Here is a 15793-nt window from a genome sequence, read left to right as displayed (position 1 = left end):
TGTATGCGGATTGGATTATTTGCTCCTCCCACAGTCTTGTAGCAAAAAAGCATATGTGAACTGCTTGAATAGATTACCTACTTCTGCCCTCAGAGTGTCTTAGACTGAAATGGCATCATGAAAAGCACAGGTAAATACATGGCCTGCCTTTAAAAGAAAATGCTGAGATGATTAGGACAACTTAATGAGTTGCAGCTTCCTATAAATTAGCATGGGCAGTCATTTATGTACAGTACTGCAAAACATTAGTTCCACTGTCTCTATTTGGCACCATGACATTTCTGACTCTAGGATCCTGCACATTAGTTTAGTCTTTGAACTTTTCTCATAATAACTCCCTGACTGGTACTTGATCTTGCTTACCTTACTTTTTGTGCTTAAACCCTAATTCACCATGCTTCTGCTCTTGCTGAACCTTCAGGTATAACCATGGCATACCTTGGTTATCCATTATATGTTTTCTTCAATTAGAAGTGCACTCACCTGAGCTTTTGCCATTGTTCTCAATTGTAGGATGTATGCAGGTTGTGGCAGAAAGTACATAACTGATGGGTGGGAGGATGGGGAGTTGGAGTGCTCTAAGACCCCAATTTTTCTTTCTGAGGAAATAACATGAGAACATAGATTTCTAAAAACTATTAAAAGCATTCAGGAAATTGACTTTTAGCTTAGTTTAATTTGATTTGAATAATAATAATAATAATAAGAAGAAGAAGAAGAAGAAGAAGAACTTTATTTTTATACCCCGCCTCTATCTCCCCAAAGGGGACTCAGGGTGGTTTACATGGGGCCAAGCCCGAATAAAAACAATAGCAATATAAAACACAACAATAGACAAAAGACATGCACAATTATAAAAATTTAAACATTAGCCAATAAAAACAAATGACAAGAACTAATAAAAACATGGATTAAAATGGAGAGGTTGTAAAAGTAGACTGGGTAAGGTGCACCATATAAATATTGTAAACACGAGGTGACTGATAAACTGCTGCAAATTCTTGGAAGTGCAAATTGGGATGGGAATAGACCCTGTGTCTATATCAAGTTGACAAAGTTAAAAAGTACAAACCGGTACAAGAATGGTCACAGATACAGGATTGTTATGGGGATGAGCAATCTTTATCCAAAGGCCTGAGTGAAGAGCCAGGTTTTCAAGCTCTTTCTGAATGCTACAAGGGTGGTGGCTTGCCTGATTTCCCTGGGGAGCGAGTTCCAGAGCCAGAGGGCCACCGCGGAGAAGGCCCTCTCTCTCGTCCCCACCAACCGTGCTTGTGACGGAGGTGGGAGCGAGAAGAGGGCCTCCCCCAACGAACAAAGAGATCATGCAGGTTCGTAGGGGGAAAGGCAATCACAAAGGTAGGAGGGTCCCAAACCGTTCAGGGCTTTGTAGGTGATCACCTGCACCTTGAATTGTGTCCAGAAGGTGAACAGCAGCCAATGGAGCTCCTTAAGCAGGAGGGTTGACTGCTCCCTATAATTAGCTCCAGTTAGAAGCAAGGCTGCCGAACCAAAAGCAGAAAGATAAGTAGAAGGAGGCCTCATCATATAGCACAGTATGCACTATCTTCAGAGAACTTCCTATGATGGCAAACAGACACAGTAAATGTGCTCCTTTCCCTGCATGTGAATTTTCTTTCTGAGGAAATGTGCTTTCAGGAGAGAAATTGATATTTTCTTTGATGAATGGAGGATAAAAACCTGACTGAGAATCAATCAGTACTTTTTGAAATTATTACTATTATTTCTTGAGGCTGTAAATAAATCTAATGAAAGGGTGATTCAGGAACTCTTTGTTGTATCTGCCTGCCGTATGAGGCCTCTCAACAGTTCAACAATTTTGGAATCTAGGGGATAAAGAGGCAAGAAGAAGGTGTGCGGGCTTGCATAGAAGGACACCTTGGCTCTGGGAAGTTTGGGGATTTCTTTTGGTCTTTCTAGTTAGAGCTTAAGTTTGAATTAAAATAAGTATGAAACTTTAATCCCAATAAAGTTGTCGTTATTGTTAATAAAATCAACCAGGCCTGAAGATCTAATCTGGGGTTAGCAGAGCAGCCAGTCTACTAAACTGATAATATTAAGGCTGATTATGGATCACAACCCTGAATTTATTAACTTCCCTAGTTTGTATGGATGGTCACCATTATTGCTCAAATAAATCACCTGTTTGCATTTTAAATCGCTCATGACTGCATTATTTTTCTAGGATTTGCAGCTGAATGCTAATAGTTCTGCAGAGTAAACAAGATTAGTAGATGAAGCTTTAGTTAAAATTGTTTAGGTTATGAAATCAAAGTTTGAAGCAAATTCACTATGTATTAGCAATCTTGCCTCTGAATTTCAAAACCTAATTCTTTGATCAAATTGATGTATATACAATTGATCTGTAGCTTGTGGCTTTTTAAATCCGCTTTTCTTGACCAATCTACCGTTCTGTATACGTTTGACAGTTATTTTTCAATTATTCACTCACTGTCCCGTATTTCATCTTGTTTCACTCATTTACTCTGTCTGTTACAGGTTGGGGAGAAATTGTTCAGTTTATGTGAGAAAGTGAATGCAGATGAGAAGATGCTAATTATGTGCCTGTTTGTTTTTTGTTCTGTGTAGCACTGAGTAAAGTAATGTGCTAGTATTATTAGCTCTGTACTCTTATTTTAATTTTATTTGTGCTTGTGGCATACTGTGTTAATCTGGATCAAGGTAGATGGATAGCAAGCTGTGACATCACAATATTGTGGGTTGAGAAGATAGACAAACCAGAACTATGTGTCTATTAAATTTGAATCATGTCCTATGTGTACCTATATCTTTTTATGTCGGCAAAGAGCTTTTAAAAATCCTTCAGATGTCCTCATTGTTAGCAGTTAAGTTGAAAAAGTAGGTTGCTACAGTATAGCTGTATTTCTCCAGAATCATTTTAAACCCAAGTAATATCTGCATAAAGGCAATTAAAGATCATGTTCTAGTCTGTTTCAACACTCCTGAAAATGGAGGAATAGGAGTGAGTTTCACTTGTTACATGGCACTAGACAACAGAGAAGATGAGGAAGGTGCATGGTAGCTGCTCTTCAACCACAGTCACTCAGGAGAAGGTTAAATTGCCTCTGCGTCTGTCTCTGTCTCAGTTCTATGTGTATATGGGCATTGAATGTTTGCCCTATATGTTGTGACTGCGCCTTCGGGGATTATGGTTGATGGTGATGGGATTCGAAGAGGAAGAAAAAACCCTCATGATGAGGGTTCACTGGAGGAGTTGCGCAGGAAGCGACTTAGAGAGCTATATGGGGGATCTTCTAAGGAAGATTCAGATGGGGAGTTTGGGGAAATGGATGCTGAGGAACAGGTGGTGGCTGGGGAAGTGGTCACTGAATGGACACAGCCACCGGAGATGTCTGGGGATTTGGGGCCTATGGATACTACTGAACCTGGGGTTTCTGCAGGAGCTGATCCCACTTGGGATGCTTGGAGAAGGGAGGATGGTTCTTTAAGTGTTCATGGGGCTAAGTGTGGGCAGGATGATTGGGACTCCGACGAATTGCTAGGTACTCCGGATCCACGAGCTCTAGCTGTGTGGAGTTCGGACTCTGAGTAGATTTGGGACACCTGGTGTTTGGGTGTGAGTGTTTGGTCACCCAGGAGGAAGGGGAATAAAATGGGAATGTTTGGCCACTGCACTTTGCGTGTGGCAAGGTGTTGCTGAGGCGCCATTGGATCTCTGTGTTTCCATGAAGACTGGACTTGGACTGTGATTCGGATGTAAGTTATCTGGGACTGCTCTGCAGCAGAGGGATGGAACTGTGTGGGTTTCCCTGGACTGCATTCTGATTACTATTTCTAGCTGCTGATACCATCTGGCTTGGCTCTCGCTGTGTCTTATCATGGACCTGGTTTGGATGACTGCACCCTCTTTGGACTTTGGATTGAATTTGACCTGGCTTCTGTCTACGCCCTCTGACTGACGACTACTCCCGGCTTCTGACTACTGGTTTGCCTTTCGGAATTTGCTGCTGCCTCCTGACCTGACCTTGGATTCTCCTGACGACGGCTATTCATCATCCCTTTGAAGCTCCCGGCTTTATCTGCACCGTGGAAGCAGTTTTACTGCTCTTCTAGTTTGTTTGTTTTCAAGCCAGTTTGCTGTTTTTCTTTTGGGAACTGTCCCTTTAAGTCCGCAGAGCCGGCTGTCTGTTTTCAGAAACGGTTTGAAGCCAAGAGAGGCTTTTGCACCTTCAGTTTTACTCTGCAGCTTCTGGAAGGTTTCAAGCCTTCGTTTATTTTGCATATTTTCTAGCAGTTAACTCTATTTGTTCTCCAAAGCTGAATTGAAGTGTCTTTTAGTTTTTATTGAATGCCAGCATGGGAAAATAGCATGGCTTGTTTTTGAGTTATTTTTGTCCAAACTACTCTTGAAACACTGATAATTGAAGTGTTTCAAGGATACCTTCTGTGTTTATGTTATTTTTGGCTTATTTTCGGAATAAACTCTGTTTTGTTTGTTAACTGGTGTCTGACTCTTGACACTATATGTATATAATGTGATCCGCCCTGAGTCCCCTTCGGGGTGAGAAGGGCGGAATATAAATACTGAAAATAAATAAATAAATATTACTGTAATTCATATTATTATTTTAGCAGCAGTTTTATCAGTGTTCACAGTAAACGATAGTTATGATGTCCTAGCCTTTCCCAAGAATCTCAAAGTGACATACAATAAAATATCACTACTTATTATTTATTAGAATATTTATATTCAATCTGCCATTTAAATATTTCAGAGGCAGATACATTAAAACCAACCTAGCTAATTGAAACAGTCTAAAAAGAAAGTGTTTTTCAAAAGGTACAATATATTAAACAATGTAAGAAATTGTAAAGATGATTTAGAACTGGTTAAAATAGTTTAGCAATCTTGTGTAGTCTTAAAGGAAAAAAGTGGTATATAAAATAAAAATAATTATTTTAAACCATGTATGCATGAGGGTTTGTGTAAAACCAGTTAGGCCACAACAGATGTAGTGAACATTTGAGCTTTCTCCTCACTTTGAGTAACCTATGGTCAAACTGTGGTAAGGCAGCCTTGCCTTCGGTTACCCTGGATCAGGTGCGTGCAGCATGTAGCCACTATGAAACATAGCAACATTAGCTTAAAAGGTCAATATAGATGTGCCCAGGGTTTCTGGCTTACCATATTTCATCGCATAATAGTCACACCCCCATTTCCAGGGTGCCAAAATGGTATTTTTGTTTTCCTTGCATAATAATTGCATCCTCATTTGAGACTGATACTGCCTAATGTCCTTCTTTCTCTGAAAGCAAGGCAGTTTACAATACAAAATGGGGGTCTCTGAAGCTCCTTTCTCCTTCCTCCAAGGCAAGGCGGTTTAAAAAACACAAAATGAAGATATTTAGATCTTCCCTCTTTCCTTTTTCCTTCTCTCTTTCCTCCTTTCTCCATTCCAGGTTTTGTAAAGTGCCTTGTCATGCCTCTACAGAGGCTTTTACTGTTTTCTTTGTCAAGCCTCAGTTATCCCTTTATTCAAATTGGGTTTAGTTCCTTCTCGTTCAGTTTTCTGTGGGAGTTACCCTTAATTAGATCCTGTCCCTTTAAGAACTCCCAGAGGTGGGGCTTGCAGTCCTCCTCAGCAATCCTTTGCGGCTAGTCATTCTGACAGTGTCAAGAAGCCTAGAGGCTGTAATATTACCTATGTCAAAGGTTAAAGAAACTCAGTTTAAGACTTGGAGAAACAAGTTGAAAGTATTGAGGAACCAAGTCTACAGTTTGAAGAAGAAAAGAAACTTAAACAGGAGGTGTTGACAAAAGTCAAATCCAGACAAAGGACACAAAAAAGAGGCTAGAAAGAGGATCTCATTGGAAGAAATTGAGAGAAACCTAGTTAAGTTCTAAGTTTTCATCTGTTCCATCAAGTAATTGCTTGTTGGTCAGACTCTGGAAAGAGTTAGGGTGCTGATCTTCAATGCAATTAAATTCCTTTTTGTTTACTATTACACATTTTGTTGTGAGTTTCACACTCTGTTCTTGGCAAGAATTGGGCATCTGAGTAGTGATATATCTGGGAACAGAACATGCTTTAAAGCAGTGGTTCTCAATCTGTAGGTCCCCAGATGTTTTGACCTTCAACTCCCTAAAAGCCAAACAGCTGGTAAACTGGCTGGAATTTCTGGAAGGTTTAGGCCAAAATTCCTGGGGACTCACAGGTTAACAACCACTGCTTTAAGGCCCTAGGAGAAGGAGTGAGAAAGAAGGAGGGAAGTTCAGCTCCAGCAGAACTGGCCCGAGGTAATTTCAACTATTAAGCAAAAAAAAAAAAATTTGCGCCCCTCCCCCCGTGCTGCGGGAGGCATGGTCGCGTGATGCGGGAGGCGTGGCGTGGCCTCCCGCACTGCGTGCCCTGGCCCCGTCTCCCGCATCACGCACCCTGACCCTGCCTCTTGCGTTTAAGATGGGCCCAGCATGGGCCAGAAGAAGAGGTAGGCCGTCCTGGAGAGCTTGCTCACCACTGAACAGGCCCTCCTGTTCGGCAGCGAGTGAGCCCATGGTCCCTGCCATGGGGGGCACATCGACGGCACCCCTGGGGACCGTGCACCCAAAGTGGGGGCTTCAATGGTCTCCATGTTGGGCCGGGCCTGAGCTCCAGAGACCTCCATTTTATAGTTTTTAAACTGCCTTACCTCCGAAAAAAGAAGGAAGGAAAGGGAAATCAGCCTTAAATGGCTCTACGGGTTTTGTTTTGTTTTTTAAACAGAAATGGAGCCGTTTGTTTGAGGTTGGATCATCCCTTCTCCTCCCTTTTTTTTTTAAAGCAACATAAGTTTTCCTCTTGTAAAAGTTGCACTCCCTTTTTTGATAAGTGTGACCATTAGGCAATGAAAAATTGTATATTGCTGTTTGCATAGTTACAACCTACTGTTATTATGTTTCTGTCTGAAAAAAATGAAAGTACATAAAGTGGTTGCTATTACAGAGAAGGTTTTGATTAAAACTAAATACCATATTTACTCAAATCTAATGCTCACCTTTTTTTGGCTAAATTACCGCATCAAAATTAGGGTGCACATTAGATTTGCGTAATATGGTAATCTTAATGCTGAGCCAAAGCAAAAGGGGAAGCTACTTCTGGAGCACCTGGAGCTCCTATTTGAAGGACGTCACCTCTAATTTAATTGCCATGGCTCAATGTTTTGCAATGCTGGGATTTGTAGTTTGATGAGACATCATCATTCTTTGGCAGCCCCCATGACCCCAAACTACAGCCCCATGACCCCATAGCATTAAGCCAGGGTACTTAAAGTGGATTCATTCTACAGCAAAGATGCACTCCAAGGTTTTCTTTTCCATTACTGAAAGCTTTGATGTTCTAACACTTTGTTTCTAAAGAAGGAATTCTAAGCTTACAGCCACTGTAATGCACAAGTGTTTTGGCCAAATTACAAAGAGTGCACCTTTTGCTGCTACGCATCACATTTGGCAACAAATAGCTTTTTTTTTTTTGGTTTCAGGGTTTTGAAAATTGAGATGTGCATCAAGTTCCAATGGTGCATTAGACTTGTGTAAATATGGGTACTTTAAGAGGAACTGAATTATTTAGAATCATATTATGAGTATAAACAAAAATCATACTTTTGCATATTTGCATAACGTACACTTTTCAAAACTTAATAAAGAGAAAATGTAAAAGTTTTAACCTTGTAGAATTTACTTCTAACATACATCTGGATTCTGTGTTATATGTAGACATTAAACATGCAGGATAAGAACAGTGTCAACTTCACATCTCACACCAGATTATGCAAGAAATTCCTTTAAGCCCTTTCCAAAATGTTACCAGTTACCCATCACAAAATACATATGGGAGAAGAGCCATATTATAATAATACAATTTAATGAAGTTTCATAAATCTGATTGACAATTTCCCATGAAAATATGTCAGTGTACAGTTTATCCCACTATAAATCAGTAAAATTGGTAATAAAACTTCATATCGATAAATACTATACACAATTATAAGTACTCGATAATAGCTGTGTTATATTGTGGGCTGATTAAATAAACTTCTCTTCAAAAGTGTGCTTCAAACTGAATGATTAAATTTAGAAGTGGAATTTTTAGATGTTAAAATTATTTAAAATGTGGTCTGCATGTTGCAGGATAGGGGAAATACAGAGGCTCAATTTAATTGTTTGAAAGTTTATAAATAGTTCAAATGTGAAAAAATAGTAAAAGTAGAAAATGGCTTCATTTTCTTCTGAAGAAAATCTGTGGAATACAACTACTAGAAGAAGGAAGATCTTTTTTTCCAAAAATATTATTTTATTCTTTCATTGAAATGAAGGCTAGATCAACTAACACTGGAAGGCGAGAGTTAAGGAAGACCAATATTAATAATATTTTAATCAGATAAAGATTATCTGGAATATTCATATGTGTACAATTAGAATTAAAATAGTAATGATTCGAATGTATCCATTTTGTTCTTTGTAGCTATGGACATGTCACTAATATCTCCCTCTATGGGGCATCCTATAGGCCCTGCTCTCGGTCCCGCTGCCATCACAGGTGCGGTTGGCGGGGACGAGATGCAGGGCTTTTTCAGTGGTTGCTCCGCGGCTGTGGAACTCCTTACCAAGGGAGATTAGGGAAGCCCCCCTTACTCATGTCTTTTAGGAAGCAGCTGAAGACCTGGATGTGGAACCAAGCTTTTGGCCCATCCTAGAATATGGGTTGATATGACCTGATGGATTCTGTGGATTAATATGAAGTTGAACACGGACTGGCTCTGACTTTGGCTCAATTCTACTGCCCCTGTTGTAATGGTCACATGGTTTTTATTGTTTAAATTTGATTTGGATATCGGCTTTTAATTGTGTTTTATATTTGGTTTTACTACATTTGTATTATATGTGGCATCTAATTCTGTAATTGTGTAAGACCACTCTGGGTCCCCCTGGGGGAGAAGAGTGGTATATAAATTAATTAAATAAATGATATTCATTGATTGGATTGTTGTATTATAGTTACCTTTCCTAGCAGTGCACTAGAACAAAATTTCTGTTTGCAACTTCAGCTTGAACAAAGCTAAAACAAAGTAATGTACATGTGGTCTTTTCATCCCTTCTCCCCGTTGTACAATGTAGCCCTGCAAGGGCCAGAAAAATAGTACAAGTCAATAACTGGCTCAGAAAATGTTTTCAGGAGGAACGCTTTGGCTTCCTTGACCATGGCCTGCTTTTCGAGGAGGAAGGTTTACTGGCAAGGGATGGGGTGCATCTCACACAAGTAGGAAAACACCTTTTTGCTTACAGACTAGCAAACTTCATCAGGCGCACTTTAAACTAGGTCAGCCGGGGGAGGGGGACAATAGCCTTGTGAACAGTATTTTACCCACGACCACAGGAAATTGCCATAAGGCTAAATGGAGGGTTGCACAAACACAACGACCAATTACCAAGACCACAATAATCCCAAAGGAACAGCTCAGGGGAATGTCCCAGGGGCTTACATGTCTTTACACTAATGCATGGGGAATAAACAAAACAAACTCCAACTTTTAGCACAACTCTACACTTACGATGTCATAGGCATCACTGAAACATGGTGGGATGACTCCCATCACTAGAATGTAGCCATTGAAGGCTATAACCTCTTTCACAGAAACAGAACAAAGGGAAGAGGAGGGGGAATAGCCCTATATGTCAAAAACATTTACGTTGCAGAAGGGATGCAAGATGGCAATCCGGGAAACTAGCTTGAAAGCATCTGGATAAGAATCAAGGGAACTGGGACTCAAAATGATCTCATCATGGGCGTCTACTACAGACCTCTGAACCAGGATGAAGAACTTGATGAAGCCTTCTGTCAGCAGCTGACCAAACAGGCACAAAGAAGAGATATAGTAGTCATGGGTGATTTCAGCTATCCTGCTATCTGCTGGAAAACAAACTCGGCCAAGAGTACAAAGTCCAACAAATTCCTCACTTGCCTTGTAAGCAATTTTATGGTCCAGAAGGTAGAAGAGGCAACAAGGGGATCAGCTACTCTTGATCTCATCCTAACAAACGCAGAGGACCAGATCAATGCAGTTGAAGTGGTTGGATCCTTTGGGGCAAGTGACCATGTGCTCCTGCAGTTTGCGATACAAAGGAAGGCCGAAACGAAGACAAATCAAACCCGCATTCTGGACTTTAGGAGAACTGACTTCCAAAAAATGAAGGAAATACTCAGCGGCATTCCATGGATGCCAATACTAAAAGACAAGGGAGTCAAGGATGGATGGGAGTTTTTCAGAAGTGAAATACTCAAGGCTCAAATGCAAACAGTGCCAACAAAGAATAAAAACAAGACAAGTGCAAAGAAGCCAGAATGGATGTCCAAAGAACGTCTAACTGGTCTAAGACTAAAAAAATGACATGCACAAGAAGTAGAAAAAGGGAGAAATCACCAAAGAAGAATTCAAACGAATAGCCAACTCCTGTAGGGAAAAAGTTCGCAAGGCTAAAGCGCAAAATGAGCTCAGACTTGCCAGAGACATTAAAAACAATAAAAAGGGCTTCTTTGCTTACGTCAGTAGGAAAAGGAAGAACAAGGAGGTGATAGGGCCTCTTCGAGGAGAAGATGGGGAAATTCTGACAGGGATAGGGAAAAGGCAGAACTTTTTAATACCTTCTTTGCCTCAGTTTTATCACAAAAAGAAATCCAGCCTCAACCTCAGCAACATGGAGTGGATGAAGAATTGGGGGAAATCCAACCCGAAATAGGGGAAGAAGTTGTCCAGGAATACCTGGCCACTCTAAATTAATTTAAGTCTCCAGGGCCGGATCAACTACTCCCTAGAGTATTGAAGGTACTAGCGGAAGTTATTTCGGAACCACTAGCAATAATTCTTGGAGAATGGGAGAAGTCCCAGCAGATTGGAGGAGGGCAAGTGTGGTCCCTATCTTAAAGAAGGGAAAAAAGAATGACCCAAACAAGTACTGTCCGGTCAGCCTCATGTCGATACCAGGCAAGATTCTGGAAAAGATCTTTAAGGAAGTGGTTTGCAATCACTTAGAAACAAATGCGCTCATTGCTAATAGTCAACACGGATTTACCAAAAACAAATCATACCAGATTAATCTGATCTCTTTTTTGATAAAGTTACAAGCTGGGTAGATGCGGGGAATGCCATGGATGTAGCATATCTGGATTCCAGTAAGGCCTTCGACAAGGTCCCCCATGACCTTCTGGCAAACAAGTTAGTCAAATATGGGCTAGGCAAAACTACAGTTAGGTGGATCTGTAATTGGTTAAGCGAATGAACCCAAAGGGTGCTCACCAATGCGTTGTCTTCATTTTGGAAAGAAGTTACGAGTGGAGTGTTGCAGGGTTCTGTCCTAGGCCCAGTTCTGTTCAACATCTTTATTAATGACTTAGACGAAGGGTTAGAATGCACGATCATCAAGTTTGCAGACGACACCAAACTGGGAGGGATAGCTAACACGCCAGAAGACAGGAGTAGAATTCAAAATGATCTTGACAGATTAGAGGGATGGGCCAAAACTAACAAAATGAAGTTCAACAGGGACAAATGCAAGATACTTCACTTTGGCAGAAATGTAAAGATACAGAATGGGGGATGCCTGGCTCGGCAGCAGTACGCGTGAAAAAGATCTTGGAGTCCTCGTGGACAACAAGTTAAACACGAGCCTACAATGTGATGCGGCGGCGAAAAAAGCCAATGGGATTTTGGCCTGCATAAATAGGGGTATAGCGTCTAGATCCAGGGAAGTCATGCTACCCCTTTATTCTGTCTTGGTCAGGCCACACCTGGAATACTGTTTCCAATTTTGGGCATCACAGTAGAAGGGAGATGTTGACAAGCTGGAATGTGTCCAGAGGAGGGCAACTAAAATGATCAAGGGTCTGGAGAACAAGCCCTATGAGGAGCGGCTTAAAGAACTGGGTATGTTTAGCTTACAAAAGAGAAGGCTGAGAGGAGACATGATAGCCATGCACAAATATGTGAGGGGAAGTCATAGGGAGGAGGGAGCAAGCTTGTTTTCTGCTGCACTGGAGACTAGGACGCGGAACAATGGCTTCAAACTACAGGAAAGAAGATTCCACCTGAACAACAGGAAGAACTTCCTCACTGTGAGAGCTGTTCGGCAGTGGAACTCTCTGCTCCGGACTGTGGTGGAGGCTCTTTCTTTGGAGGCTTTTAAGCAGAGCCTGGATGGCCATCTGTCGGGGGTGCTTTGAATGGGATTTTCCTGCTTCTTGCAGTGGGTTGGACTGGATGGCCCGTGAGGTCTCTTCGAACTCTACGATTCTATGATTCTATGAGATAGCTATATAACTGATGAATCAACTTGCTTGTTAGAATCAGTTTTGTTAATAATGATTCAGTGTCTTATACTCTGCATCCAATGTAAACTAATATTTGGAAATTTAAAAATGATAAATCAGCTATAAAAATTGCTACTTTGGTTCTAGTGAGTGAAAGCTTAAGGAATCAATTATCATTACAATTGGCATATTTGAATATTCCAATGGACCCTAAATAGTGCAACATTTCCATGAATCCTTTGGATTATATGGATGTTTAATTAATACTTTGTTTTGTTTATGTCATTTCCAGGTAGAGATTGAGAAACTGGACTATCATCATTATTTGCCACTGTTTTTTGACGGTCTATGTGAAATGCAGTTTCCCTATGAGTTTTTTGCTCGGCAAGGCATCCATGATATGCTGGAGCATGGGGGGAACAAGATCCTTCCTGTCATTCCTCAGCTCATTATGCCAATAAAAAGTAAGTGAATGTGTGGAGTGAAGCTAAACCCAATGTTCAATAGTCCTAATGTTTTGACAAGCTGCTAATTACACATTAAAACATGACAGATATATTCCAGCTGAAGGAGGCAATTTCTTTTCAGTGGCAAGGTAAAACACCAGAATCCTTCTGTTTTCAAATATATATTTGGTGGTCTAGACCTATAGAACTGGTCTGACTGGCTTGGCTTATCTTGCACTAGCATGACAATTTTTCTTCTCATCTTTGCCAACTAAATTGCTCAGAAAATAAAGCAGAACAGTATAGCAAAACTGATTTCAGGAGCCTTGATTTCATTTCCTAGTAATTATTGTGTAGTATTGTTAAAGTGCTTGTTTTTTCCCCAAACACCTCCACCACATAATTATGATATATTTCCTTCTTAAAATCAGTATCAATGCTCGGTTCACACTTAATCATTGCACTGCCTTTCCCCTTTTTACTTCTTCCCATTCTGGAATTCAGTGCTTCCTGAGTTAACAAACCACAGGTTTCCATTGCATCTGAACAGAAGAAATTAAGGCAGCATTCAAGTAGGATTCTTTGAGGACCTGGTAAAATGGATACCTTGTCATACACACCACAATCCCATGATATACATGCAATTGCATGATTCTACTTGCTCAAGTACTTAAATAATTACAAAGATGTCTTTCTAAAAGAATTCAGATTCAGTTAGGAATTTTTCAAATCCAGCTCATTGTCTCTCTAAGGTTTTCCTGATAAGCATTATATCACACAGCCACAAGGACAATGCTAGCTGCAGGAAAAGCATAAAGTATCCTTGACAGATGGCCATCCAGCCTCTGTTTAAAAGTTTCCAAGGACGGAGCTTCCACCACTCTCCAAAGCAGAGAGTTCCCCTGCTAACAGTTCGTAGGATCAGGAAGTTTTTCCTAATGTTCAAGTTTAATTTCCTTTCCTGCAATTTGAACCCATTGCTCCTAGTCCTAGATTCAAGAGGAGCATAAGGCTTCTCTGCTACTTTCAGAGAATATTGTTCTAAGTTCTATCAATCAATCAAAGCTTTGTTTGTTGTTTATTTGTTCAGTACACAAAATGCGGACAGATTAATAAACTGATTAAATCGCAGGACGCCACACTATACATGGTGCATAGGAGTGAGAATACTGCAAAAAATACAAAAGCAAGTTTCAGCCTGAATCTAATACAGGAAGTTGTCTTATCCTGCCAACCTCAGAGAGAAACTTGGCAATGGCCAAGTTCTAAGCTCTAGAACAGAGCTTTCCAAACATTTCATGTTGGTGACACGTTAAACATGCATCATTCAGTGACACAGTAATTCAGTTTTAATGGCAAAGCAGAGATTAAACCAACCCCTCAAAAGAGGTTCAGACATAAGCACAAATTGTAATAATGAAATGAATTAATTTTTGTACCCTAGTCTTGCCACAATCAGTTCTCTAAACATTTCCCGCATTCAGCTCTTCAAATGAAAAGGTTCTTCACCTTGAGCACTTAATAGATTAACAGTGTAGTCTTATATACACTGAAATCTTGTTGTGTTCATTAAAATTTAGGCTGGCCTATATTTTTGATCTGAATTATATAATTATATGCCAAATAATTTGGGATAAACAGATAATCTGGGATCAGATCCTGGGATATAAGCCAATGCAGACCTAGCCATAGGGCCCTTCTAGACAGGCCCAAATGCAGGACCTCTATCAGTTTTTCTCCAAATTAATCTGGAGAAAAATGGGATTTCTCAGTCTGATCCAGATTAAGAAAACATTGGAAAGGTCTGGACCTTAAACTAATCTTTTCAGATGAGGGCCTTATGGGATTTGACTCATGAGACAGCTTACATGGTCATTGGGGTCAATCCACACAGCGATCATGGTTCTATGGGCTCTAAGAGCCTGATGGAGCTGGATAGCTCCCCCACCCACCCCTCTTACACCCCCATTCCCACCTCAAACCTGCCTGATGGGCATGCCAGCAGTGTGGACAGGCTCAAAATGTGGGACTTGTCTTGGTTTTATCGGAGGTGTCCAAATGATCCCTCAAGTAAAATCAAATTAATTAGGAGAAAACTGGAATTTCCTAGTTTGCTCCAGATTAATAAAACACTGGAAAGATCTGGACCTTAAACTAAGGTCCGGATCATTCCAGGTGAAGGCCCTGTAGGGATTGACTCCCGAGACTGTTTCCGTGGTCACAGGAGGTCAATCCCCACAGCGATCGTGGTTATTTGGGCTCCAAGAGACTGAAGGAGTGGGATGGCTCCCCCAACCTCCCAGCCCTCCATTCTGCCCCCTCAAAAAAAAAAAACCCTTGCCTGATGGGCCTACTGGCACTGCGTGCTCCTCCAGAGAGCTCTCCTGGCACTAAAAAATTACACATCAGGAGTGGGAGGGAGGGAGGGAGGAAATCAGGAGAACCCTCTGGAGGGGCTGCAGCCAGGCCCTTCAGGTACTTTTTTTGTCCAAAATGGCGATCTGGGGGCTGGCTCCATGCCCTTCTGTGTCAAACTCTGTTTAATTCAGGAGTGCATGTATTCACCCTACCAGGAAAATCCGGGGGTTGATGGCCTTAATCTGCAGAGGAACTGAGTTTAAATAACCCAGTTCTTCCCGGGATTAAGGCCTGTCTGGAAGGGCCCTAAGTCCCAGCGAAGTGTCGATGAGATCAAACACTAAATTTCTTTACCTTGTAGTAAGCTATGTAGACATGTATAAGACTGTGTCATTAAGTATAAAATCCAGCTAACAAGCATATATATCTGCAGTTACAACTGTGGTAAACCATGAAATGGGCATGGCTTTATTTAGCACCAGGTTATTTCCTAACTCAAGCCTCATTATTCTGTACAGATAATGTACAGTAAATGTTTTCTTCTTTAATTCTCGATAATTCCATTTTGTTTTTTAAAAGCTTTTTAAATTCTAAGCTTCAACATAAATACATTTAAAGATGCAATCAGAATTGAAGAAAAAACTA

At 40.8% G+C, this 15793-nt stretch overlaps 1 protein-coding gene across 3 annotated transcripts in view; it reads left to right on the top strand.

Annotated features, from left to right (window-relative positions):
• pacrg (parkin coregulated) overlaps positions 1 to 15793 on the top strand; it is a 356589-nt gene that overhangs the window by 150269 nt on the left and 190527 nt on the right. For 2 of the 3 annotated variants that reach the window (XM_062968970.1, XM_003215757.4), the window contains exon 3: positions 12637 to 12808. In XM_062968970.1, the coding sequence (XP_062825040.1) occupies positions 12637 to 12808 (172 nt within the window). The remainder of the gene's footprint in view (positions 1 to 12636; positions 12809 to 15793) is intronic. The other variant, XM_062968969.1, reaches the window with a different exon arrangement.

The sequence above is a fragment of the Anolis carolinensis genome, chromosome 1 (genome assembly GCF_035594765.1).
Source record: "Anolis carolinensis isolate JA03-04 chromosome 1, rAnoCar3.1.pri, whole genome shotgun sequence".
Classification (NCBI taxonomy): domain Eukaryota; kingdom Metazoa; phylum Chordata; class Lepidosauria; order Squamata; family Dactyloidae; genus Anolis; species Anolis carolinensis.
This window is presented reverse-complemented; position numbering and strand designations above follow the sequence as displayed.